The sequence below is a fragment of the Poeciliopsis prolifica genome, unplaced genomic scaffold (genome assembly GCF_027474105.1).
Source record: "Poeciliopsis prolifica strain line A6 unplaced genomic scaffold, Auburn_PproV2 SCAFFOLD042, whole genome shotgun sequence".
Lineage (NCBI taxonomy): Eukaryota > Metazoa > Chordata > Actinopteri > Cyprinodontiformes > Poeciliidae > Poeciliopsis > Poeciliopsis prolifica.
Window position 1 is genome coordinate 1,302,006 of NW_026562417.1, and position 27,995 is coordinate 1,330,000.

Genomic DNA, 27,995 nt, shown 5'->3' on the forward strand with positions numbered 1-27,995 from the left:
TTTTTTTTTTTGCGTTATTCCATAAGATTTCTACCGCAAAAAGGAGACCTTTCTTAACCATTTGCTGAGAAGCTGAAAAGTTTCAGTTTGAAAATTAACAAGAAGGTCCATAGAAGTCAAGGGTTTCTCACCAAGATTCTACTTAGCATTGAAAACTGCTTATTTGCACCCTGACAAGACAGGATGATACATACTGGATGTTTGACAGAAACTATAGGTGTGAACAGGAGAGCTATAATCTCATGTCTACAGATCTTTGCCTTTTCGGAATGAAATAATCAAAGGAACTACCTGAACCTTTTGTTAGGTCCTATAAAATGTAATCAGTATTTCTAACCCTATCTGGAATAGGTGTTGTACTTTCGTTAGATGAACAATCTACTGTCATGGCCTAAAGTTTTGGCACAATTGGGTAAGTAACTTTAACATTTTTGGACTTCTTTTTTATGGCTATATGGTATATTGAAGATCAATTAAAAACCTCTCAAATAATATAATCTTAAAAATCACAATTATTTTCTTGTTTTCTGTGAAGATTCCCCTGGATTCAAAACATCTGGCAAATACCTGGATAGAAAACATACGGGCAAATTTTCCTTAATAACAACTCATTGTTGTCTTTTAATCTTTCTGGCATTAGTGACTTTTACTGAACAGTAACTTGACAGGATTTCCTCAGCACCCAATTCAAAAACTGTAACAATCTTTGAATAATTGTTACCTTGTGATGCCATCAGCAAAATAGGCCAGAATCCAAGCCGATGATTTCCCATATGGAATAAACAGAAGGGTGGTTAATTAAAGAATATTCTTGATGCTTTTCTGATACGGAAGTCAGTACTTGCCACAAGGCTGTTGTCCGCCAGCGGAACGCCAACCTACTGCCAGTAATGAGCAAGTTCCACCCGGGTGCCAACTCAGTTTCGTAGCCCAAGACTAAGAGACAGACTTCAAAGTTACATAATCATTAATTTGAAAGTTTTCCTCACTACTGACTTTCCAGATTTAGATAAGGAGGGTAAAAGTTTGCACAATGGTTGATGAAATTTGCTGAAACACATCTTTTAAACAGCGACAGTATTTGTTGCCCAGGGTGGCATCGGAAAAGAGGTTAAAACAAGCATAAGGTGGAAAAATTGTTTCTGCCCAATTGGCGACCAATCTGTAGTTAGCACTGAGAGAGTATCTGTCTCATACTACACAGTTATGACACAGTGACAAATTTAACAAAAATATAGATATGCAAGAAAAACATATATAACACATTTCTTGGGAGGGGGTCAGCCATGCATTAACCACCACCGCCTTTAAGAATTGATTTTCTGGTCCAAAAATTACCCTTTTTTAAAATAATAATAATAATAATTACATTAAGTGTAAACAAAACTAAGTCTGCAATTGTCTTAGCCTATAAAAGCCTCTCATCAAACAAGAACTTTTACAGCTGACATTGGGAAAAAGAGGTGAACCAAACAGTGTGGATGTAAGTCAGCGGTTCACTTCCCAGTAGGAATTATTTCTATGTCTTTATTTTATTTTATTTGTTCTCCCAGTTTTTCTGTACGGCAACTGTCAAATAAACTGGCGTTTTCCTGCCAGTAGAGGGCAGCGTTGCACCAGTAAACCGCCGTCCTCGCGCGCTCTCGCTCTGGACCACAGGTCTACCTAGACGTCAGTCGCTCTGGCGCACGTGAATAATTTAGCTTGTTTTGACCGCGACAGAGATAAAGAGGGGGAAAAAACCCATCAGTGTCCGTTTGATAGCAGCCACGCCGAACATTTCGGAGAGTTTCTGAATGTTCAAGACGTTCATTACGGTCACAGAATGCCGCCATTGCCTAACTATGCGCGAACGGCTGCGTTGTAAGGACGTTACAGCGAACCGAGCCGCACGTTTTGGCGAAGCGGCTCAGCTCAAGACCGACTCCAGCTGGCGTAACAACTAACCTCCCAGCCGACTGGTGAAATTGGATTCTGCCGTCTAACGTTTCACTCGGCTTGCTCTCGCAATTATTTAGCAAGCAGTGAGCCGTCCAAGAGTTTATGGAGGCAACTTTGACGAGACCTTTTCACGGAAACTATCAAATACATGACAATTGAGCTGAACCAAACCGTAGAAGATAGTGCTTGTTTGTGTATTACACGTAGGTGTACATACATCTGAAGCAAATAATAATAATAAAGATCCAAGATCTTTGGAGAAATGTTCTACAATTTAAACACATTCAACTGTAACCTTATGGGAACGTTTTCCATAAGGTTTAGGAGTATTTCTTCCGAATGTATATTATTGAGGTCAGACACTGACGTGGGAAGAGAAGACGTATTCAGAGTTTGTCCTCTGATTCATCCCAACAGCTGAGAGGTAAAGGCAGTCAAGGTCTTTCGCCAAAATTTGCTCATGTTTACCTCCGTTCCTATTCACAGCGGCGGCCACGTTTCATTCCACCCGACAGAGCAGGAACAAGAGACCTCAAAATTGGTAAGGACGTTTTTTAATTTGACAATCACAATCATCTGTTGTTGTTGGTGTTCTTTTTTTCCTCCAGTGTTTAAAAACATGAAAAAATAAATATACATCATTTTTACAAAACAATCTCCAGTGTTTAAGATCATACAAAAGCAAAAGGATGACAGCAGTGTGAAAACAGTGGGAGCGGTAAACTGGCTGGACGTCGCCCCGTGTTTAGCTGCAAAATACGTTTAGATTCGGTCGCTTTATTTTGAGAAAACAAAAACAAAAAAAAAACCCAATTGGTTAAAAGTTGATGAATAAGAGGCGGTGCGTGGTGTAGAGGTAGAGTAGCCGCCACATCAATTCCCGTATCTGGGATGGTTGCTGCATGTCGGATCTGCTGCAAATGAAGGCCACTAGTTCTCAGAAAACTTTTTTTTTTTTTTTTTAAGATGATGCATATAAAAAGATTTGATTTCTTTTTGGAATGAAATGGACGAAAACCTAAGCGACGGCATCCTTAATGATGTTTTGTTACCGCGATTAGTAACTTTGGTAACGAGGAGCGTGTATCGTCATCAATCAAACGGGGAAGGTCCCAACAAATGGCAGATTTCTGCTTCGTTGTAAAAAAAACACAAATAATACAAATATTTCTCCACTGCTTTCTCGGCCAGGCTACTTCTTGCTACACCATGAAAGCCTATAAGGCGTGCGTGAATAAGGCCTCTGTCCTAAATAAAGGCACAATCAAACAGTCTTCCCAATATTTTTCAAGGCATTTTTTTGTCTTTTTTTTTAGTTTACAAACTTGTTCTCTGCTTCAGCTGAAATAGAAAATACATTATTTCTTCTTCACTTAAAAAAAACAAACAATATCTACACAATAATTACACTCTAAATACACCGCACCGAAATAAAAACAGTTCTCGGTGCGCTCGTCCTCTGCCCATGGACTTCGCGGTCTGTTTGTGACGCTTGAAGAGGCTGAAGTCTTTGAAATCCTTTTCAGACTACACATGTACCAGCTGAAGATCATTTATCAGACGTTCTCAGCCAGATTGAAGCTGTCCTGGAGAGTCTTCTGCTCGTCGTAAGGCCTTCTTTTTAGTCGTTTTTGGCACACGTGTCTCCGGTGAAGCATTCCCTTTATTCTTTCTCGCATCCTTGCCTCTGCCGTCCCAGGTAGACCTAAAGTCTGCCGTTAATACTGCTCGCTACAACATGACGGGGGGATGGGGGTATGGACCTTTACCCAAAGTTCTACCCCCTCCGTGTTCATCTCACTTTCGTTTTTTTTCTTCTCTTCCCCACTGACTGGCTCCTCCTCTCACAAGGGTGGGCTGGTCTGGAATTGCCTGACGGGTCAGATTGAAGTCTCGTTACTGCCACTGGTGAAGGAGGGAAAAGGTTGGTGGGGGGAACAGGGGAGGGATGCAGGGAGGAAGTGTGCAGGGAGAGAGGAGAGGAGAACATGCGAGGTGAAAATGGATGCAGGGATGCAGGAGTTGCAGTGATTGAGCAGGATGGGTGCATCATTTCATGCTATACGGTGCCATTTTGTTAGATTACAACCACAAGTTTTGACAATTTTCTAGGATTTCATGTGATAGAGGACGCAATGGGAGACTGAAGTGGAAGGAACATGATCGTCATGGTTTTACAGTTTGCCCGGTGTTTGTTTTTTAACTCGCAGAAACCTGTTCACCCTCTCGCCTGTGGTGGCGCTGCACCAAGAAACACGAAAACCTCAGAAGAAGTCATGAGCGCAACTTCCTTCTTTGCGAAAAGTGAACAAAAATGGCGTGGCTTCAGATTTTAGCAGATGTAGGATTTGTCTTTTGTAAGAGACCACGAGCCATTTCTCACTTGCACGTTTATTTTTGGTTGAATTTACCCAGAATGCCGTGCACTGAAATCCGCTTCTTGGTTATGGAGCGGTCTCTGGTCCGCTTGCATTCATATTTGCATTCAAACCACACCAGAGTTCACTTCATCCGAACCAATACCTTGGTTTTTTGGCGGACCAGAGTTTGCTTTTTTGGTCCAAATCCCCAACCACACCGAACTCTATATGCAAACCAGCTGGAGTTCAATTAAAGTGGACTAAACACAGCTGTTGTGAATGCATTCTTGTTTGCTGTGTTCACTACTTTTTTGATCATGATTATGTGCAATTTTCTGCTGCTTCATTTCATAAAATCCCAAGAAAATAAAGCTTGTGGTTGTAATTGCATCACATGAAAGTGTCAGGGTTACGTAAACAAGGTGCTGCCATTAATGTTTTCTCTCTTAGTTAGCAAAAGGCAAATTACGCTAAGGCAAATGGCAAGGACTTCCATTAGAAGCCTTTTACAGCATTATTCATTCCCTGAGTTCAATGAATGTGTCAACTTCATAATTACTACTACTACTTATGCTTTGTAACTCGTGCAAAGATGCCAATGTCCAACCATGTTGCCACATGCCGACATCTTTTCTTACTCTGAGTCGGAGTCGTTTCCTCCGTTCACCGTCCCCGACTTTAAGTGCATTGCCACTCCGCCGTTGGCCTCCCGGTAGACGCCTCCCGATGGCGGCGCGACGGTAATCTGAGGACGGGGCGCGACGGGCGGCTTCACCAGAGAGCCGTGGTCGTGGTTGCCGAGGCGACCCCCTCCGTCGGTGGAGGCCTGCGACGTCGGTATTGACGTAGGGGTTATGATGTTGACAGACGACGGAGGCGGCGCCGATGTGTGGTTGTTGTTGATGGGCGGAGGAGAGGTGATGGTCAGGGAGTTGTAGTCGCCCAGCTTCTCCCTTAGACGATTCTTCATATTCTTGTCCGTCAGTGGAGGGGGGTAACTGATCTTGTTTTTTAAGATGCCTGACCAGGGAGAGTGATCGGGTTAGAGGGGTTTCAGGTCGAACCATCTACAATTTTCACAGGCCAGTTCCTTCCCTTACCTTTCCTCTGCTCTGGCTGGTGGTTGCTGATGGGTTGGCTGGGAGGAGGCGTGTCTTTGGCGATGCCGGGCGTCGGCTTGTCTTTCTCCGGGGGAGCTTCCCTCTCTCGCTCACCGACATGGTTGAGTTTGTTTTCCGGATGCAGTTCCACGTTGACCTTGGTCTCCACCCTGAGCCGGTCTGTCACACTCAGGTCCTCGCTGTCGCTGGCCGTGGTGCCGTCTGTTGGCCAGTAAGGTCTCACGTGGTTGGACACAGAATCACCTAAAAAGAGACATGCAGAAAAGAAGCCAAGTTTAACAAGCAAAAAAATCTGTTGGTTTTCTCTCTGTACTGAGATTTTGATGGTTTTTGATGCTGTAGTTTGATGTCATAATCATTTATGTGTAGGCAAAACTTATAAGGAAAGATTATTATTCAGAAAAAGTACATTTTGCATATATTTTGAAAGCCATAAAATGTAATGACTAGTGTTTCAGCCGCTTTCTGTGGCGTTCGAACCTCCCTAACTGCGTTTCCACTGAAAATTTGTGCAAAACTGTTCCGCTATTGTCGACTAAAAAACATAATTTCACAATTGCATGATCCTCCTACGACTTCCGGTCGTCTTCTTCTTCTCCGCCATTAGTAACATCCGGCTGTGTAAAAAGTTTTCCCTTGCAGTTTTGAAGATACACTAATTTCGATAGTGCCGAAAAATTCCCCTCAATGTGAATTTTTTTCAAAATTGACATGTTTCAATAAGGCAAATTAATTTTTGTGGTTACTTTTGACAAACATGACTTAGGGTATTATTTGAGGAAGTTTGATGTTACATAAGAATATCCTCATAAAGCTAATACATACATTAGCGTTTTAAAAAAAAATGCACTTCATTTAGATTTACTACAAATAGGCATATTTAAAGCTTTTCTTCATTTTTAATGGATATAATTTACAAATACTGCCAACATTCAGTTCCTCAGAATATTCAAATGATCTTGTTTAGTTGTTCCCCTTTTTTTTCCAACCACACTTTGTCCCTCCGCTCACCTTCCCTGATAATATGTCCATAATAGCACATTTCTGTTACATAGAATTTTTTTTTTTTCTTGGCCTCGCGTGATATTTTGATAACTTTCAGTGGAACCGGCCTGATGAATACCTTTTGGAGTGCTGTGAAGGGGCCTCTCGTTGTTCCATTTAGGCTTGACATCCAAATTGTCGTCTTCGCTGTCAGAGGAGGCGGAGGAGGCGTAAGAGGAGCTGTGCTCATCCACCGACAACTCGCTGTCCGAGTCAGAGTCTGCTGGGAAACCAGGCAGGAAGGGATATGACAAACTTCTTTCACTAAAATCCTGAGACAAAGGTGACAAAACATCATCAACGGGCATTTTTTAAAAAAAGACAAAAAAAAAGTCCCCTTCACCATCTCCTTTGGTGCCATTTTGGTGGAAAAGAGGACCATCCAGATCTGTGTGTCCTTTGGCTGTTCCTGAGGAGCTGGGCTTCTGACCCGACTCTTCCCTACGAGGATCCAGATGGATAAGGAAGGCAGACGAGGCAGGAGGTGACAGCAAGGGTGGAAAGTAGAGGTACAGAAGTATTTGTAGGAGAAGGAGAGAGGGGAAGTACAGCGTTATTTGAAGTTGATTCGAGCCTCAACTTGTAGTTGTCGTCAACTGGCGTTCAAGGGCTGAGACATGAGACATCTCTCATTACAAAACATCTGCCCCTGTTGTTTGCTTTGACAGAACTGAAATGAAGAAGTCGTTAAAGAGTCCCCGGGTCAGGTGAAAATAAATATGCCGCCACCTTAAGCATTCGTAGATATAAAATACTGCCACCGACGGAGGATTTATGGGGAACTCCTGAACCACAACTGGTGCTATTTTTATGCTAAGCAACCAGTTTGAGCTCTATCGGCCAAAAACATAAACGAGGGTTAGATTCCATCAGCCGTTGATCGTAAATTACAAGCAGTCGGGTCAGAGAAAGTCATTATTTTCTTTTGTTCTCGCTAGCTGGAGCCGTTTGTTCCAGGATTGAGAAATTTGCTGGAGGGAAAATCTGCTACCGGAGACTCTGAGCTGTCATGAGGGGCTGATCTGAGAGGAGCTTCTGGAAGCAGCTTGCAAACAGATTCTGGGAGGAAATTGAAATATCTGCATTACACTCCCACCTACAAAGGTACAGTCCATTTCTGCTATCCCTGCTTCACTTTTTGTCCCATTCCAAAAGTATAAGTTGATTCTTAATTGGAGCAGCAATAAAAATCACCATTTGAAAGTGTCTCATTTACAGCCAATCATTTATTATTTAAACATAACTGTATCTCTTGGAAATAAGTAGTTTGTTTTTGTACTTTGGTGCATTTTCCAAAACAAAAACAGGCATAGTGAATTACAAGCTCATATGCAGTTATTCATATTATGCAGCAATCTTTCCTCAGTAGTGGTTGTAAGGCGAGAATTATTAAATCTGTTAATTTTTTCTTACACATTTATTGATCTCATTGAGATTGATATGGTCATTATTGCCATGCCTGCAAAATGTAAAATCTTTCTGGCTGTGCTCCATTAATTAGTTTTTTTTTTTAAATATAGATATTTTTTTCTTTATGCTGCTTTTGCTGTAATGAATTCTTCTCCTCACCGTCCGTTTAGCCCATGTCGGCAATGTGAGAAACAACGTCAATTTATTTGCTAAAGTGACTTGGAACCAATGTTATTTTTTAATAAATATTTCAGTGAAAAAAGAAGTAGATAAAACAAATGCTCGAGTTGACATCACCAAAAAGGGAAGCACTGGATTTACTGTCAAAAAAACATTGAAAATTTTATTGCCTAATAAAAGTTGGCGACAAGTTAAAGTTAAATTTTTTTTTGTATCAGACAATACAAATGGCAATAATTTACAAAAATAGTAACTAGACACAGTTGTGTGTGTGTGTGTGCGTGTGTGTGTATGTGTGTCTTTTTTTTATTTTTTGCCAAATATTTTTTCTTGGAAATTCTGTCCTTTGCATGTGAAAATGAAATAAGCCACAAGCCATGCAATAGCAAATCTCAGCATGGTCATTCAACGCAGGTGTCATTATAGAACACCATAAATGTGAGAGAAACAGGAAAAACAAAGAGAGAAACCTTCAATAATAAGAACAATATGACTAAATAGAAGTATGGATAAAGCAGGTAATCATGAATAAATGACAAACTGCCTGCATAGCAGGTGTACTGTGAAGGACTTAGTGTGCGTTAGTAAGTGTGAGACATTGAACGCTTTGTCAAAAACTGGAATAGAGAGAAAAAAAACAAAAAAAAACCCAGCAGTGCTCATGCAGGTGAAAGCAGCCATGCAGTCAGTGGGCGTGTACCTGAGTGCGTAAGCCAGGTAGCTGCTGCTGCGGCTCTTGGCTGACCTGAGCGTACTGTCCAGGGACACGTTGGACTCGCCGATGGCTGTGCGGTACAGCAGCCCGTCTTCTACGTATGTGTTGCAGTTCAGAGACCGCTGAGAAGAGACAACAAAAGTAAATTTATTTTTACGATTTTTGGGGGAGTTTGTTGCTGTTTCTACAGGATTTTTTAACAATAATAAATCCACTTACAGTGAGTAAGGAGGCCCTCGTGGTGCTGGAGTCGTCCTGTACCGTCTTTTTACCCGTAAAGACGTTCTTGAGGTTTTTTCTCGCCTCTTTGTTGAAGATCACGTGGAAGAAGAAGATGAAGACTCCCTGTAGGGAACGCACAACATTGCTATGATAAAAGGGAGTCGCTAACCATGAAGATGAATTTTAAATAAGAACATGTTTATTCGTTTTGGACTAAGGCGCCACCGGGGTTTTTACCTGCAAGCAGCTGAAGATGGCAAACAGGTAGTGGAAAGTCATTACGTCGCTGTTGACCGCCATGAGACCCAGCAGCCAGGTGGCGCTGATGAGCAGCAGGAGGAGGAAGGCCATACGCAGCGCAGGACTGAGTTGAAATCAGTAAATAGTAGAGTAAGAAAGACTGCATGTTATGGTATGTGGGTAATGTCACTGAGACACTTACATAGCTCCTGACTTCTCCACAACCTTCTGCCTGCGACCACAGGAAGCCTTCGCCGCTAAAATGAAGATCACTATGTTCACCTTTAATAATAGCGAGAAAGAGAAAAAAAGAACAGTTAATTTTTTTTTTTAATTTAATGTGTTGATGTACATTCTGGGTGCATTTTGAGGGAGCCTTGTTCAATAACCCCAACAAGGGAAGGGAAATAAAAAACATTCTCTGGTGATGCTGATCTTTTGGTTTAGCTTAAAAACAAACAGGAAAATCTGCTGTGCATTGTGCGATAAAATAGGCCATTATCGTGATAAAACTGCGAGATGATGCGGACATACGAGAACAACCACAAAGATGGGTCCTGCGAAGCTCCAGATGAGCGTGTCGTGTACAGAGAGCCAGCAGAAATCTGGATTCCCATAACCCTGAGGATCGAGGCCAACCGCCAAACCTACACACACACACACACGCAGACAAATGAATCCTTTTTCAAACATCAAAATGTTAGTAAAGTTGTCCTTCAGGTATTGCTCTCGGTGAATTGTTCTGAGATTTAGATTTACAGTGAGTTGCACAAACCGTTATTCTAACAATGAATCAACAAAAAATGAGCTAAACTGATGACTCAACTGACAAAACTTTTAGCTAGTACTAATATCATTTTGTTAAGTGCTTTGTTATATTAGGAGAACACGCAGTTAAAATAAAGTGTGCACGATTTCAACGAACAGCAAAAGAAGGAAGATTGCAGAGGAAAGATTTATTGTGCTACTGGAATAAGCAAAGAAATGATTGCTTATTCCAGGCTTTCTACACATCTTTACGATTGAAGCTAGTAATTGTCGAGGGCGTCGTCTCCAAACGCTGCCATCGGCCTCGTTTCAGATTGCGTTTCTCACCGGTGATGATCGCCGGGATGCCCCAGCCGATGGCGTAGTAGAACCTCATGCGGCCGTGGTTGATGTTCCGCAGCTCGGTCAGCATGCGGTAGATGTGCAGTCCCTCCACAAACATCCAGGCGAACGTGCACATGTAGAAATAGTGGAGGAGGATGGCTATCACCGTACACACAAACTGGCAGGAGAAGGGGTCAGGCAGAAAATAAAAAAACAAACAGAAATGGAGAGTTAGTAAAGACATTCTTCAATCTTTGCAACAACTTTGTAATATTCCATCTTAATAACTTCCAAATCCTAATTCCAGCCTATGACATCTCACCAAATTGGATCCAATAGGATTCAAAATACCTCTAAAATGATTTGGATTTGCTCCTTTACAACTAGGTTATCTCTCCATTTCGTTTTTATATTTACGCCCAACTTAATCATCTGTTGCCACGTTACAGGAATGCGGTATGTTAGTGAATATCCAAGCGTGAGTTTAGCTAGAAGAGAGTGCAGAGATCAGAAAGAAAGAAAGAAAAAAGCTGCTCTGACAGATTTATAAATTTTACAGCACACAGCCTCAGGTACGAACTGACAGCATTCCAATGGTCAGATCTGTGTGTTCATGCACAAAATGCATGACTTCCACTAAATGTGGAAAATGAAGAGGTTAAAGTTTGCCAAAATGGTGGAGATAAGATGTAAACTCAAAAACCTGTCAAAACAAAACAAAAACAGTGGGGGAATTTCAGAAAAGAATTATGTGTTTAGTTAATCCGGTGGCTTTAACTATATGTGTAATTGTTGATCCTGCTGCATTAGTCTGCAGAGGTGGATAAGCTTTATGGCTTCTCGAGCTGAAAGTGCTAGCCAAAGAATAAAAAAATCAGTCAGAATAATCATCATATAAGAAGAGCATATTTTACTATTCAGAATGATATTTCTCATATTGGCAAATATTGTCCATGTTTTGGCAATTGTTGATGTCATTGGAAATACCTGACTTGTTTGAAATGGTAACCTATGACAAAGGATTAAATATTACACCAAATAATAAAATTTTAGGCACTTGATTTAGCCAGACTAGCCAAAGCAGACAGGTTTGTTTCACTGTAGCAGGTGGGTTAAAAGAAAACTTATCTTTTACTTTTTTTTAAAAGTAGATCAGAGTTTCTTGAAATTTTTTACAAGCCATTTTTCAGAACTTCTCGTGCTCACACTTAGTCTCTGCTCGGACTCTCTGCTCGCTTTTGAAAGTCCCTTTTGGCACAGTCACCTGGCAACCTCTCAGCCAACAGAATGAAAGTGTACTGAGTGCGTTTGTTTCCTTCTAGCGGGTGTGCCTGTATGGCTGCTAACAACTGTAGCAACCTGTGTCACCCATTGGATGTAGGGAGAAACGACAACATCAGCTTCCTACTCCGTAGTACTCTAAACATCCGCCAGCAGTGTGCTACTGATCGCTAACAGCTACAGGCCTTAGACAGCAGTTTGTTCACCCAACCAAAGATAAGACTGTCACAACATTATATCTATCTGTAAATTTTGAGTACAATCATTACAAGTTTTGGGAAAAAAGACATGAAGTCCTGCTTCCAAAATAAAAATATAAGCAAAAGTACTAAAAGTTTTGAGAACAAAAGACATGAAATCCTGCTTTCAGACTGAAAATGTGTGTCTGGAAATTTCTTCTATATTTGCAAACTAACTGCCAAGAAATGACTCATTTGTCCTGCAATCAAAGACATAAATGTCCTAAGTTTTGCATGTACACTTTGATTGTGGGTTTCAACATCAACCTCGAGCATGAAGAATAATTGTATGGGAAATCTCCTCATACCTACTGTTGAATATTGTGGAGGATCTGTGACAATGTGGGACTAGAAACTTTGTTAGAGGTGTGGCCTTGTGAAGTCTTTGAAATATAAGAAGATTTAAAGAAAATCTTGCAGGTTCTACCAGAAAACTGAAAATGATATATCATGGGATCTGTATGCAGGGTGACAATTTGAAACATTTGGTCAAATCAACACAGAAATGGATCAACAGAAATCCTGAAGAAAGGAATTAAGAAGATAATTCAAACACTATGTATGAACTATGAAGTTGCCTAGATTCTCCCACACAAGTGTGGACAGCAACGCACATTATTTCTTTAAACCTGTCCTTTGATGTTTGATGCAAACCCAGACTTTTTCACCACACAACTGCTTGCATTTAACACCAGAATGACTCAATATTTGTATTTCCGCACTGTAGACATGCAAAAGATGTACCCAGTTAAAACCAAAAAGATTTTTTGGAAAATCTTTGCCTGGACCTACCACCCTAAAGCCTTTTGCAGACAGGCACCAGCATGCCCACACCCACTGGTCTGTATGTATGTGCTTGACTAGAAAGGCACCTCCTTAATGCTCTGCTGTGCAAAGATGTGTGTGTGAATAGATAATAAATTATGCCCTTAAGTCAATATGTGGAATGACAGTCAGAGGTTGCCTAAATAGTATAATTCGCATTCACAAACACGCACAATTTCACATCATATCCCAATAAATCCATTGACAATGGCAGTTATAAGGCAACAAAGTCCGAGAACCTTCAGACTTTGTTGCCTGAAGGCAACAAAGTGAACGAAACTTGACTGACCATGTTGTCCGTCTGATTGATACCGAGCAGGAAGACCAGCTCGCAGAAAAAGAGCGTCGCCACCAGGTTCCTGTGGATGGCGTGCAGGTTGGAGCGCAGCCGGTGCAGGAGGCACAGCAGGATGAAGGTGAGGAGGAGGAGGAACAGCGAGACGGACACCGTGGCGTAGGTGACGATCTTCAGCGGGAGGACGTCCCCGTGCTGCGTTGGAGAATTCAAAGACGTCAGGCCAAGCTGTAGACACGGGTCGAGCTGCATGGCAGCAATGGAACTTGGTGAATCTACCTCTCTCTTCGAAATGTCCATCAGCACAGCAAAGCTGGTCATGTGGTTGCACTGGCAGCTGATGTGGCTGTTGTTCCTGTTGAGCACTTCGCAGCCTCTGGAGGACCAGCCGCCTTTGTTTCCGTTCCTGAAGGTATTGATGAACAGATTTCATGTGAAAACGCTTTGGAACATTTCAGCCATGAGAGCAGTAATGTGTGTGTAACTCACGAGGAGGAGTGGTCCCAGAAAACGCAGACAGGTTTTGTGCGCTCCTCTGTCTCCAGTAGAGTGTACTCCAAGGTAATGGGAGGGTCCAGGACGGGAGGAAGGGGTGGACCCTCGCTGTGGACAGTGGCGCTCACTATTGCTGTGTTGATCACTGGACGATTGGGGAGCCTTAAAGGAACGGCATAGTTACAATTATTATTGAAATACTGAATGTTTTTGCTGTTTTTTTCCTTCTTTGGACAAATACTACTACTGTTGTGGTCGGTGTGCATTGAGGTATTGGCGAGTGATCAAAACTCAAAACCTGTCAGTAAATGCCCCAAGCAGCACCAGGTCATGCTAACAACATTCTTTGGTATGGATGTTGTTACTGAGTTCTGAAGGTATTTCCGTAATGTTTGTTGTGAAAAAACAGAATGTCTGTCTTTTGTAGCTATTTTGGAAACATTTGTAAAATTAGATGTAGCTTCAGTACACAACAGAAAGGCCTAATGCAGAAAGTTGCTTTTTTAACCTCTTTGCATTCGAAAATTGTTGGCAACAATTGTGGTAACTTCAGAATTGAGCTAATTCTTAACTAATACACAAGGAGAAGGATGATTTAGTACGGCTAGCTATGCTAATCACCATGCAACGTTTAAAATTCCATCTATGCAATTATTTTCTATCAGGAGATAATTTGAGATCTTTGGTTTACCATGAATCCTCTTTTCAGACAGAGTTGAATCTTTTCTTTGACATTGTGTTCTAGATAACTCTTACAAACTGTACCTCAGAATCCTCCTGTCAGAGTCGTATCTTTCCGGGAGGAGCTGGCCCAGCGACTTGTACACTATGACCACGGCAACCGGCTTAGGTGCAGGCGGCTCAAGGTGGCGGCGTTTCCTGTCAGACACTGTGCGCTCCTCTTCCTTGGGACCATCGGACAGGGTTGGAGGTTCTGGAGTTGGATCCTCTGCGTGCGAAAAAAGAGGGCTGAAAGATCAGAATTAAAATAAAAGTGGAGGAACAGTTCTGATTTAGACAACACAACTACCTTTGCGGACACGATCTCGCAAGTTAAAAAGTGGAAAGTGGACAGAAGAGCCGAGTTCTCTGGGGTAGGACTCTTGGATGTCCTTAAAGCGAGGTAAGGTTGCCTTCTCTGGGTCTGACACATCCAAGTAGTCCACAGTTAGGACTTTGGGACAGAAAACGGATAGGAAAATAAGCCAAGTGTAAGAAAATATGGCACGTGTGTGTACAATTTTAACACAATTCCAGCACTCACTCATGTTTTCAGTGACAATGGTGAAGGGTTTGAGGTAGGTTTTTCTGACGTTTTGGGCCAACGTGTTAGCATAGTCCTCAAAGTTGCGAAGCAGGTGTGCGGTGCCGCCTTCTGTCCTCTGGATTTGCTCCCAGTGGTCTTTGGTGCCAGGGTCCAGAATGGCACTGCCAGCTCGCACCAAGTTCTGAACAAAACCAAAAACAAAAGAGAAAAGAAATAAGATGGAGTTGGACATTCAAGTGAGATTGATATGTGTGTAGCTCCATGACTCGGGAAAAGGCTGCAAGGAAACAGCAACTTGCCTAAAAATTGGAGTTGGAGACTGGCTAAATGGGCAGTTACCCAGGGTGACAATAGAAAGGGGGAAACACAATCTGACACAGGCGCATTGAAGAACTTTTCTAGCAGCACTTGCACACATATACAGTCAATGTGGAATGTGTTCTAAACTCCTCAAATCTGAATAAATAGATCTCTGCATTTGATGAGTACTTTTTAAACTTGATGCAGTAGAGCATCTTTTCACATTGAATTAATTTAGAAGCACAAAAATGCTTTGATTTGATTGATGAAAGAATATTTAAGCATACTACTGTTGTCTTCAAGATTGTATTTATGTGTCTGGAGTTTAGTTTTGCCTTATAAAGAGTTACGGCCCTCGAGTTTGACACAAATGCTGTACCAGAACCACGTAAGATTTCCTTGCGTTTTGATTGGTCGAAAAGGTTTCGCCCAGAAAGACATAAATGTTTAACAGAAGGCTATATAGACGACAACAAAACAAGAAGACTCTCTTGTTTTGCACCTCGTTGAACTCTGCGTCCTTCATGGCGGTCAGATCGAAGCCAGACTGCTGGCTCTCGTACTCCAGCACGTGGTTCAGCAGCTGGGAAGCCGTCTTGACGTCGTTGCCGTAGAAGCCCGACTTCCTGTTTGTGGCGCTGTGAAGCAGGCGCACGATGGCCTTGGACTGTTCGCTGTTCATCCGGGAGCTGTTGCGGCGCAGCTCCTCATTCTGGGAAAATAGGGGCGTAAAATACATCCAAAAATGTTCGTCTTAAACTTTTGTTTCATCTCGGAGCAGCACTCACCATTTTCTTCAAATTTGAGAAAGTTGCTGTTGTGCAGTTGAAAAGTTCAGGAGACAACCAGCCTTTCTCATCGCTGCAGTGGCGAATTGCAGTACCTAAAAATAATAAAATAAATACAGATAAAAAACCTCAAGAAGCTCAACTTTCATTTATATTGAGTTTAAATATATAGGAGTTGTTCAAATGTTGAGAAGACATAACAGTGAACAACAGTGAGGCAAACGGTACACCATTAATTCTGGAGTACCTGGTGTTTTTCCAGGAGTCTTAAGCAGCAAACCTGTACATGACTCCCTGGCGTGAAAGCTCTGCTGGATTAACGGATTAATAAAAGATCCTAATTACTGTGTTTTGTATATCGTGTAGGTGTGCTTACATGCCTTAAAAAGACTAACAAAAGAACAGCTGCACACACGATTTAACTGACACAAGATAAACTGAAGCCTTGACTTTGAGGTAGCTGTGATTCATTTATATTTATATAGCCTCTGTCAAGGTTATGAAGTTTTGAGGCACTTCTCAAGTCTGATATATAAAACACTATAACTAAGAATTAATATATTATTACATTGTTTAACATCTTGCTTTTGTAGCATTCTGAATTAACACTTTGAAAACGGGTTATTAAGTTACACACCGCTGGATCCTTTGGGGCACTCCATGGTAGCAGGGCGTCCAAATTTGGTCTTTGGCCACCAAATGCCAGCGTCAAACGCCTTTGGGCACCCTTCGTACACAACTGCAAAGAAAACGCAATTTATTTAAACCACGACCAATGTTCACAATGTTGAGCTACGTATATTTTTTCAAAGACATTTCCTGACATGGTGAGTCCGTTTTGTAACAGATGGACGGACACACTAAACTAATCCTTACAGACTTTTAGGTAAACTCTGATACATGATGACATGTTCCATCAAATCTGGGTTAAGAACAAAAGATGTTTGGAATGTGGAAGTTTGTTGGCCACACTGACTTTAGGATTTGTGGTTATAACACAAAATTTGAAAGAGGTTGAGCACTTTCCGAACCGCATATAATGTGGGATGCTCAGATTTGAATCTCTGCTTCCTGTCAAGAAACAGTTTGTTATGAGTGAACGCTGCAGTAACCCTGACAGCAAGGGGCCCTGATGCTGCGTTACAAGTACAGATAACAGATCGGTGTTTGGCAAGTCAAGGGTGGTCACACCTCAGACACACAGCCAGTACAGGAGAAAACAAACATTATTATCATCACTAGATCAGAATCTTGTAACTTTTAAAAAGAGAACCACAGCCTGTGTTAAAAGTCTGAGCATGTTCCACCAGCTCTGAAAAGCTTCATGTTAGGTCAGACTGTGACATTTGCTTTTTGTTTTCCTTTCATCTGTACTGTATTGTGTGTGCAGTGCTGCTGCCAAGTCAGCCCAATGGCCAGACTTGCCTCTTCTGCTTCACTGCTTGGTGACAAAGACGCAAAGTTAGCTCCACTGCGGCACTGGCGGATGTGAGTGGCAGCGTTTGTTTCCTTCGGGACACTTCAGTGATTCATCCAGGCCAACTTTGTGAACCACCAACATCTCGTGCTGCTCACGGATTCAATTTGAAGAGCCAGACCTGATGTTTTCTGTTTACTATTAGGTTAAAAAAAGAATAAAACATTCACCTACCTTCACATCCAGTGGGTGTCACTTCAGCAAAGGGGTTGTCGCAGCGGTTGCACTGTCGGCCGATGACGCCTCCCTTGCAGGGGCACTGGCCGGTGACCGGGTCGCAGGTTCGGGACTCGGAGCCGATGGGGAAACAGTCACAGGGGTGGCAGGTGTCCTCGCCCTCAGGACGATAGTAGTTGTCCTGGAGGAAAGAGGAATGATCAAACGAAACTGATAATGACAACTGAGGACAAGTACATATTTGTAAAATTATACAACTAATATGTTTTTTGGGCCCAAAGGTCTCTACTCTTGAACTCTGTTCGAATGACACGCGAGCAGCCATTTTTTCCCAGGGTTAAGTGGTCTTCTCCTCATTCTTAGGCTTTCTATTCATGAACATTTCCATTTAACCAAGAATTGTAAAATCTACGTTGGAGGTTTTGGTGTTTTGTGATTCTCTAAACGCTGCACCAAGTCATTCTGGGTTGATGGTGTTGCATCCTAACACATCCGTGATGACGCCACAGGCTGAGGAGCCCAGCAGCTTTAAGCATCGTCTAAAACTAGCAGCTCACACCAGATAAAGGAAGACTGAACTACGGTAGGCGGCAAAAATAATACACAAACAAAGATATGACAGCTACAGATGACATGGATGTTTTGTTGGGTATTTATTATGTCTTTTCATGCATTTGAAATAGGTTTGTAATAGTCTTCTGAGTTGAGTTCAGATATAAGGTTACACTTCTTTTCCGCTCCTTTCATTCATGACTTCTTTTAGCTGCTGCGTAGTTATTGAGTGAACAAAATAAAATAAAAATACAAATGAACAAATATAAAAGTTGCTCAAACTCATCAGCTGCTTCTCTAAAGTCATAGCTGTTGCCTTTTGGTGTTCAGGCACAACCTTGTCAGCTGAACCAGTTTTTCTACTTTTCTCTTCTTTCGTCTTGCAAGATAGAGTCTACTGGTCCTGTGATCTTTAAATGAAACCGAGACACCCATAAAGAAAAGCAGACACACACCATGAACAACTTGTAAAGGTGTGTGTGTGTGTGTGTGCATACCTTGCAGCGACACTCTCCAGTGGTTTTGTTGCAGTCTTTATAAAATCCTTTGTTTGTATCACAGTTACAGGGCCCACACACTGGGCTGCCCCACCAACCCTGAGGACACGGCTTCTCCACTCTGTTGTGAAAGAGTGAGACAAGTGTGCAAAATCAATTAAGACACTAAACCAGTTGTTCTTTTTAAAAGCCGTCCGTCAAGGTCAAAGGGAAAACATCAATTGGCTTATTATCTACTTAGTTTATCTCAAAATATGTTATTTCAGAGTAAACTTCCTCCCCACTTAAAGAGTGTTATCACTGTTATATGATCTGATGGGGGACAAGTGGCAGTATGAGGGCAGCAGAGACTAAACACCTGCAGAGGATCAGTGAAGCAAACAGGGGTGGGGGCAGGAATCCCACATCCTGCTTCAGACAGGAAGTGATGCGTGTCGGCTGGGCCAGGGTTTTAGAAGGAAATGAGTGCCGTCTGATCTGGGCCGGCTACTTCACGACAACTCTTTCATCAAAACATTACAAGTAGACCAAGAGCATAAAAGCAAAAGAAGATAAGGGAGCTTCAAGGGAGTCTGGATTCTGAGATTGAAGTTAGAAATATTTCCAGGTTTTTGGTGGACATAAGGACAAAAGCTTACTTGTTTTCACAGTACTGGCCGTAGTAGTTCTGTCCACATTCGCACGTGTATCCATGGGACGAACTGGGCTTGCGGACGCAGCTGGAGACGTGCTCACAGGGATTGAGCTGACAAGCGTCCACGCAGTCCTTACCAAAGTAACCTGGAAGGCAGACCATCAAAAAAAAATAGGAGATGAATCTGAGTATATGTGCTTTTACATAACTGGCCCCACAAGAGACATCGACCGTAACTCAAAATCAGACAGAGCTGTCGCGGGATTTTACAAAAACAACTCCGAATCTGATTGATCTTTTCAAGATCTGGCAGAAGTGCACCCCATTTGTCTTTCTTCAAAGTCCATCGCTGGGCTCAGAATTTACATTTGTGGACTACCTGGGTCGCAGACGCAGGTGTGTGTGCTCCAGTCGTCGCTGCAGTGGCTGTTCTCAGGGCAGATGTTGGAGTCGCAAGGGTCCGCCAGATCGCAGCCATCCTCCACGTGGATTTTCAGACCCTGAGCCATGTTCACGTTTGCCACATTAGTGGCCGTCTCCCCCACCCGGACACCCTGACGGAGAAACATCCAGTTGGAGAAGGCACTCGGGAGAAAAACAAGACCTTCTGTAGATCTTAAGATCTTCTGTAGCATTCAACAAGCGCACCCCCACCTGTATGCAGCCGACAAAGCCTTTGCTAACAACGTTTCCCTCTCCGGGCAGGCCTCCGACATGAAGAGTCCGCACCTTCAGACCTGGGAGGTCGTTACCGATCTCCACAGACTTCTGCTTAGAAACACAAAAAGAAAGATGAGAACTTCTTCCGTCAAAGAAATCTCAACTCTCCATACGGCACTGAAAGCAAACCCTGTACCTGGTACATGCCGTAATCCAAGGAAACAGCCGCCATGTATTTAATCTCTTTGCCGTCTTTAATGCTTTTCAGTTCGACCAGCAAGTGGTGCCACTCCCCGTCACTGACGCGGACCTGCGGGAAGCCCAGCGACGCCAACAACTGCTCCCTTAGCAACACTTCCATACGGATCTGCTGCTCCCTCAACTGGAAGGTGATAAGATGGAGAAAGTGATCTAGCCAATAGTCTTGTGATTTTTGTTTTGTTTTGCTGAAGTCCGTGTTCTCACCATGAGACTTAGAGTTGAAGACGATCCGGCGTTGACCTGCATCAGAGTCCCAGCTGGCTGCCGGGTCCGGAACATGAGACCCACGTACCAGGGCACAGCGACGGTGATGTCCGTCTCGCTCCAGGACACCAACGCCTGGCCGTCAAAGAACTGAGGCGAAGGCATCTCTGCAACAGAAACAAGGCAGAATCAGACTGTTATATACGCTGTTGAAACATGTCTCACAATTTAGAGATCCTCAAAGAATCCAGCATGCATGTTCAGTGCAACAAATAATTTTCTTTAGTGTAATCCAAAGCATAGAATATCTGGCTGAACACACTTCAACCAAAGAAAGTTTAGTCTTTTCTTTTGAAAGAAAAACCTTACTTAGTAATGGGAAAGCTTTATCGGTAGCAAATATTTGATAAGGTAAGCTTCATAGCTCGGTAAGGTTAACAACTGTATAAAATCACAACTTATATCAACTCATACCACATTGAAAAGTTCATAAATAACTCTCCACAATCAATGCCACAGTATTATAATCCTGCACTGAAAGACTGACAGCTTTGCAGGTGTCCAGATAAATGACAAAAAGGTGTGGTGGTTTATTTCTCCTTTTTGTCATGTTGTCCTTTTGACGTTTTGAACGAGTTGTCCTTTTTTAATTGTAATTCAATAGTGACCTTGCATCAATTTGTACCTGAAGTTTGTAATTGCCTTGGCAACAGACAGTTAAGTGAATTTCTATGTTCAACGTTCTACAAATAATACACTTTCGGGTAGTTGTATGACTCCAATAAACCTGATCTATAAAAAGGTGGCTTCAAGTCAGAAGTAATTGCCATTGCTGAAAAAAAGACAAAGAAAGTACAAGAACTACAAAAGTTTTTGTTGGGACAGATTATGTTTTTCATTTCACAAATGGAGAGGTCAAATGTTTCCAGTGTAGATTTTACGGCATGGTCTGCAAGATCTCAAGACGCTTTCACTGGATGTATCAAAAGTAACATTCGATCTTGCAAACCTTTTTGCCAGATCTCTAAAACCTAATTTGGGAGTTCTGAAAACATTTACAGGGTTTCACAAAACCTTTGTTGAATCCCAACCTTTGTGCCAATGTCCATGTCCATGTCATAAACAGTTAAGAAATGACTAGACTGGAATCAAGCATCGTTTGAAGCATTTTCATTGTATCTTACGTCCATATTTAGCATGTATTTATTAGGTCACATTCTCCTACATTGATCAGTTACCTGAAATATGATATAACAGACGCTGACAACAAAAGAGCCTGGTGGGCAACTCCCAACGGATCTCCACGTCATTCCAGCGTGAAAAGCCCGACTGGAGCGTCTCTTATTTCCAATGTGGCAGCGGATAGCGTGAAGAATCAGACCCCACGTGTCAACAAGCGACAGAGCTGCCAAAAAAACAACGTCCACCTTGCTGTGATCCCGGCCCAGTTCTGATACCGGATACCGAGGCCTCGCTCTATAGTTGGCCGACTAGCTCTTTGGAGAGCGTGAAAGGTGAGGTATTCACACCTTTCTTTTGGAAACATGCCTTGAAGGAAGACATTAGAGTTCTCCCCTTACTATAGAAGAAAACAAAAAGTGGTATGGAGTGTAAACAACATTACAAGGAATCAGTTATCATTGGCAAAACCGAGATTTATGGACTACAAGTCCTGTAAATACACATTATCTGAAGAAGCACACATTCTGCAAATGTGGGAACCTCTTTAGTTTTAGTCCTGTAGTCTGGGTTTTGTTATGAGTCACAGGTATCGTTGTCCTGAAAGTCCAAACCTGAGGCAATGCTTAGTGGCTCTACAATAGTGAGCAGAGGCTTCACTGTGGCTGGCTCTATTGTGACTGCTGCATGAGTCACGCTGAGCCAAAGGTGTTCCTCATCACATCTGATCTCATATCTAGAAGCTCGCCGCAAAGGTAAATAAACATGTCCGTACAGAAGCTAACAGATGAGCAAGCGGACACACGAATCATTCTCATTCTCCAAATGCAAGAGATTATGAATTTGCAGTTTGTTTTTCTTACATTTATTCTTGGATATTATCCATTGTTGTTGCTTTTTTTTTTTTTTTTTTTTAGAAGAAGAGAGAACAGATAAAAACATTTCTGACCTTGTTCACAGTTTTTGCCCCCGTAACCAGTAGGGCAGTTGCAGCTGTAGGTGTTCCACTTGCTGACGCACACGCCCCCGTTCAGACACACGTCGTTTGTACAGAAGTTCTTCTTCGCTGGACAACCTGGAGCGTCAAAACCAGGACGAATAAATAAATTCTGCTGACATGCCTGAAGATGCAACATCTGAATCTGGATCTCGGGTGAACGTCGATTCTAACCTGCAGCCGTGCCGTTGTTGGCGATGTAGCTGGCCATGTCAATGGGTTTGCTGTCGATTGTTAGGTTTCTCATGCAGCCCACGAAGTTTCGGTTCCTGACCGGGAATGCTTCGGGCAAATTGGGAACCCCGCCTAGTAACAGCGGACCCGTCAAGTCCAATGATCTGGAGACGACAGAGGAAACTGATTGGAGTACAAACCAAAACACATTGACATCAGAGAGTCTACAAACTACTTAACAGTTGACAGAGGATAGCCATATTTTAAAAGCCATTTGTAAAAACTCTCTGATGTCAACACATGTTTAAGAAGGACACAGAAAAAACATGCATTCTTTATGACCAGGTCTGATTCAACCCGCTGGACCACGTAGGAAGCTGCTTAAACCTAAAGGTTCTGAAACGCTTAACATCAATCAGCGGACGGCTTCGGCGTACTTAAAGTGGTGCAATGCTGCATGAAGCATTTGAACGTATGAATTCAAAGCGTAAAGTACAAACTCCACTGTTTAGCTGGAAGCAGGGAGGACAAAAATACAAAGAAAACTGCCTCCTGAGTCATTGCGCAGGGACATCTAAAACTTTGGCATTGCTTTTTATTCACTATACTCCATCCATCCTCTAACTCCCTTGTGCCCACTGGGATCAGGTGCTGGCGCCTATCTCTGGCTAACGTTCTGGGCGAGAGGCGGGGTCACGCTGGACAGGTCGCCAGTCTGTCGCAGGGCAACGCAGAGACAGACATGACAAACAACCATCCAGACACACACACACTGAGAGAGAATTTAGAGAGACCAATTAACCTGATAGTCATGTTTTTGGACTGTGGGAGGAAGCTAGAGTACCCGGAGAGAATCCACGCACGCACAGGGAGGACATGTAAACTTTACAGAAAGACCTGATGGTTTTGTTTCACATTTTTCTACATTAAGACCGGGGTTTGCTTCAGCAGGGAATCACCTGAAACATGCAGGACTCTAACCCTAACCCCTGAGGAATGAAACTGCCCCTTCGACCCAAACTGACAGAACAGACAGGTTGTCATTAATCAGAGAAGCTGCCAAAAATGCCACATTTCTGGCATTTATGCTGCAGGGCCTGAAAAAGTCCCATAAATTTTTGCCATAAGATATGTTGGCAACAAATGTAGAAAAAGGAGTTCTGGTCAGATTTAGACCACAGTTTAGGGGGGATTTGGCCTTCAAGGTGGGACGCAGCAGTGGCAGCAACACAGTCAGAGCATTAGTTAACCAAAATGGGTCAGAAAATACAAACATGCATATATGCATTCTTGGCAATACCTTTATTCTCATTTTTAAAAAATGAATAAAACCTGTTTATTTGCATCTTTTAATGCGTTTATAGTATTGTATAAACAAGGCTTAAGTGGTTAAATGAAAAATCCACAGCTTGTGTGTGGAATAGATTACTAAAATATTAATTAAATACAGCCCTAAAGGAAAGACGGATGGAGTGAATCGCAGGGCAATCCGGGAAGTAAACCAATTGGGGGCATCGAGATGTTCTTCAATTAAAACATATTAATGAGTTAGAGTGGCCCAGTCAAAGTCCTGACATAAATCCAATCTACAACCTGCGACAAGATCTAGAACTGAGAAATAAAAGGAACGTTTTGAAAAATATTTGCTGTCATAATTTTTTTTTTTTTTTTTTATTGTTTGTGTTATTTCTTTGTGGGATATGGATCGGTAATAAGCTGAAAGCTTGATTTACTTTTTTGTATGAAAAAAAAACACGACTTGTGTCTGTTAAGCCTGATAAATTGTCATTCATCGATCAAAGCGAAAACCCTTTCACCGCCTGTGCAGCTTTTCACTGTCTGCATCCGCTGAGCATCTGCGACCTGCGCAACGTGTTTCTGAAGGAATGCAACGTCGTGGCCTGCCCTTTGAAGCTTCTCTCCGTCCCCGCCCTCTGCATTTCAGATGCGTCTCAGCATGCACGCTCTGCGAGTGACTCATCGAAAAACGTCTCCAAGAAGAAACAGACAGATAAGTCCTCTGACGGTTGGCCTGAGAAGCTGCGGCTCAGATGAGCTTTAATTGACAGGAACCGATTCAAAATGTGACTGCAACTTTTCTCGAAGGACTCGGCGACATTTTTAGTCTGGCCTTTACGGATGCCAAAAACGAAACGTGTGTGTCGGGAGTTTCTCACTTCTTCTGTCCGGTCTGGGTGCCCTGGGCAGCACACGAGTAGTTACTGATCTGCTTCCCGAAGCGGATCGCCATGGAGATGTCACAGTCGTCCACGGCGACCACCGCCACCTTTTCTGCAGAGGGTCCGTGAGGGATGCCGAGGCGTCCGATGTTAGGCTGTGAAAACAAAGATACATTTTTTTTTGTTACTTTTCCCAACAAAGCAAAAATCACTTTTTCAGTTTTCCCTCCTTTGCCTGTGTGTGTGTGTTTGAAATACACCGTATTTTACTTTTAATTCCCTCAAACGGCTTTATGCGTTGAAAAAAGGAAAAAAAAAAAAAAAAGGAAAAAAAAAGTGGCTCATCGCTCAATTTCTCTCTTTGTTTCTTTCTGAGAAAGTTGGCAGAGCTCCATCAGTGAAGGTCAGCGATCCTCCAACAATGTTTGGGTGACTTCAGCCACAAGCGCTCAGGCCTCTCTTGGCTTAATGTGACAACAAATGCCTTTGTGTGTTTGGCTCACACCTCTCAAAGTAGGCTAATTCTTCCATCAAGGACTCTGGCCGACAAATGTTGATCTGAGAAAATGTGGATCAGCTTAGGAGGAGGGAAAAGAGAAAATCAGGCCACCAATACTTTTTTGAGTTGCTCTGAAATTGAACTTGAGAGTGACTTTTAGAGGGTTTCTTATTTAAAACCAGTTTGGCTACATATAAAAATGTGAGTTTATTTATTTTTATGGGTGTCTGAGTGAAGGGAGTAGAAAGTCACTTAATTTAGTTTTTTTTTTTTTACCACTTTAAGCATGTATTGTTCCATCTCCAAAAATACAAACTGAAGTGGACAAATTGCTGCAGAGTCAAACAAACTTGAGAAGTTTGTAATAGAAGAGCTGGAAGAGGCACGGACTGAAAACTAATGTGAGTACATCACAAAACAAATGGGATTAACGTAACAAGATAGTGGTGGGCCTGGAGCTCGGCGGAGAAAAGAAGCAAAAACAAAACCAAAAAAAAAAGTACAAAAAAAAAAAAAGCAGGGTGAAAAACAAGAAAGAGCGACAAACAAAACAGGGGAAGTGGACTGAGCAGACAAAAGGATAAGCGCAACAAACAGAAAAGAAAAAAGAGGGGAAAATGTGCAGCAGAGAATCACACTGTCCTCGATTTTTTCTTTTTTTTCCTCTTCTCAGCTTGGCTCTGGTCAGCTTAACCCACAGGGAGTTTTATCACAGCTTTCACACACATCCGTCAGAAATAACCGTGATTTAAAGCTGGTTATTGTTTTATTTTTACTCATTTTGCTCAGGCATGCTGTGGGCTACTTTAGAGGGCAACTCTCTCAGGGTTCGCGGATCCTGGGCCGGTGCACAAAACAGAAACTGCAAACGACAAGATCGAAGGTTCAGGGCAGTTGATTACTAGAGTAACGTGACAAAAAACACAAACTATAGTTGTAGGAATCAAATTTAATTTTCACGACCGTTTGAAACCTGAACCAGAAGCAACAACAAAAAGGAACAAAAGTAAAAATTCTTCCTTTCCAGAAAAGGAACTGTATACATTTTTTTAACCTGTGCTGCATAAACCAGAGAAAGTGTTGCAGATCCACATCAGATTGTTCATTTCTTTCTTTTTTTTAAAAAAAAGAAACATTGTGGTTTATTGCCAAACCAAAAATCTTAATAGGATTAAATCAAATTCTCATAAAGTTTGGAATCAAGTTAGCAAATTTGGAAGTTGCTGGTCCACAAACTTAATTAACGATGCGACTGAAACAGCATGCCTAAACTAATTATTAAAATATGCTGCTATGGAGAATTAATCTCTAATTAGTTTCTACGCTTGTAACCTCATCGCTGTCCCTGGCAACCAGCCGTTCAGGCATTTTAGCATCCACTGGGTACAAAGGGAGTTTATTCATGCCCAAATGTCAGGACTAAAACGTTGCTGACCTGGATTGCATTCTGGGTTTTGAGCGACAACATGGTGGAACAGAGACAACTTTAAAAACTCCCCCAAAGTACCAAAGAGAAGACCCTCGAGGTTGAAGAAAAACAAGTGTTTGAGGAACAAATAGGAGACAGACCGAATACATCCACACAACAGAGAGACGCTGACTGTTTTCGACTATTTAGTACAGCAATGCAAGCTTTGAGAGGCGCAGCTTGATTGGACAGTGTAAATGCATTACTGTGGCATGTAGTGAATCAGAACTCCTCATGAGGCGGATCAAGTTTCCTGCTTAATCAGATTAGCGAGTTAAAAAAAAAAGGGTACTGCTTCAAATTTCTAATGGCTGAATTTTTTTTCTTGGTGAAACCTGACTGAAAGCATCTGGACTGCGGTCATAAGCTATTTTCACTTGTATTATGGTAAATGTATGGGAGCTCGTTGTTTTGGCAATTAGGATTTCGATTGGGACGCGACAGAGCGATAACAACGCTGTGTAAACTTGCCTTCAGGGACGACAATAGGTAGCGACACGGATTTCTGTTTTATCACCTCTTTTGAGCTCAGCCACGCAGAGCGATAAGAGGCAGAAGTGAAACAGAGATTCCCGGATAATGGACTCAGAACTTGTCAAAGCGGCTGCTCCTCCGGCTGACAATGAACGGAAACGAACAACCTCATTTTGACTTTTTTTGTTGTTGTTGTTTTTGTTGTTTTTTTTGAAAGGGGAGAACCAGAAACTAACATTTAAAACCATTGATTTATTCCAGTCTCTCAGTCAACATTAGAAATATTCACTAACAAAGAAGTAAGTAAGTAAGTAAATATATTTTCATAACTGCTACCAATCGCTGTAATACCTATACTCTACCAGTAGGTGGTTATAACTTCAACGTCAACAGCATAATCTTTAAATCTATCTATCTATCTATCTATCTATCTATCTATCTATCTATCTATCTATCTATCTATCTATCTATCTATCTATCTATCTATCTATCTATCTATCTATCTATCTATCTATCTATCTATCTATCTATATAGATATAGATATAGATATATATCTATATCTATATCTATATCGATATAGATATATATTGATATAGATATATATATATATCTATATATGTATATCTATATCTATATATATAGATAGATAGATAGATATATGTGTGTGTGTGTGTATTTTTTTCCATTCTAAGCTAAATGTTCTTCCAAGATGTTCTTCCATACATTTTCTGGTTTCAAACATTGTC

The 27,995-nt window shown here is 41.9% G+C and overlaps 1 protein-coding gene and 1 long non-coding RNA gene across 10 annotated transcripts in view; one reads left to right on the forward strand and one right to left on the reverse strand.

Annotated features, from left to right (window-relative positions):
* The first annotated feature begins 1,674 nt into the window (after positions 1-1,674).
* Positions 1,675-13,086, forward strand: LOC129376125 (uncharacterized). The gene is made up of 4 exons (XR_008607717.1): positions 1,675-2,365; positions 2,428-2,482; positions 7,405-7,570; positions 12,990-13,086. It is a non-coding gene; the product is annotated as an uncharacterized LOC129376125 (long non-coding RNA).
* celsr1a (cadherin EGF LAG seven-pass G-type receptor 1a) overlaps positions 2,480-27,995 on the reverse strand; it is a 77,336-nt gene continuing 51,820 nt past the window's right edge. For 2 of the 9 annotated variants that reach the window (XM_055055597.1, XM_055055592.1), the window contains 30 exons: positions 24,805-24,962; positions 22,628-22,791; positions 22,406-22,531; positions 20,278-20,444; positions 20,009-20,194; positions 19,807-19,920; positions 19,532-19,706; positions 19,157-19,298; positions 18,519-18,639; positions 17,467-17,650; positions 16,453-16,554; positions 15,816-15,910; positions 15,530-15,739; positions 14,725-14,908; positions 14,491-14,634; positions 14,226-14,409; positions 13,455-13,622; positions 13,245-13,371; positions 12,960-13,160; positions 10,329-10,503; positions 9,768-9,880; positions 9,436-9,515; positions 9,231-9,357; positions 8,991-9,116; positions 8,757-8,893; positions 6,810-6,907; positions 6,546-6,689; positions 5,402-5,665; positions 4,940-5,321; positions 2,480-3,813 (listed from right to left, as the gene is read on the reverse strand). In XM_055055597.1, the coding sequence (XP_054911572.1) occupies positions 3,786-3,813; positions 4,940-5,321; positions 5,402-5,665; positions 6,546-6,689; positions 6,810-6,907; positions 8,757-8,893; positions 8,991-9,116; positions 9,231-9,357; positions 9,436-9,515; positions 9,768-9,880; positions 10,329-10,503; positions 12,960-13,160; positions 13,245-13,371; positions 13,455-13,622; positions 14,226-14,409; positions 14,491-14,634; positions 14,725-14,908; positions 15,530-15,739; positions 15,816-15,910; positions 16,453-16,554; positions 17,467-17,650; positions 18,519-18,639; positions 19,157-19,298; positions 19,532-19,706; positions 19,807-19,920; positions 20,009-20,194; positions 20,278-20,444; positions 22,406-22,531; positions 22,628-22,791; positions 24,805-24,962 (4,626 nt within the window). In that variant the 3' untranslated portion in view covers positions 2,480-3,785. Of the gene's footprint in view, positions 3,847-4,939; positions 5,322-5,401; positions 5,666-6,545; positions 6,690-6,809; positions 6,908-8,756; positions 8,894-8,990; positions 9,117-9,230; positions 9,358-9,435; positions 9,516-9,767; positions 9,881-10,328; positions 10,504-12,959; positions 13,161-13,244; positions 13,372-13,454; positions 13,623-14,225; positions 14,410-14,490; positions 14,635-14,724; positions 14,909-15,529; positions 15,740-15,815; positions 15,911-16,452; positions 16,555-17,466; positions 17,651-18,518; positions 18,640-19,156; positions 19,299-19,531; positions 19,707-19,806; positions 19,921-20,008; positions 20,195-20,277; positions 20,445-22,405; positions 22,532-22,627; positions 22,792-24,804; positions 24,963-27,995 lie in introns of all 9 variants that reach the window. The other 7 variants (XM_055055600.1, XM_055055594.1, XM_055055593.1 and 4 more) reach the window with 5 other exon arrangements.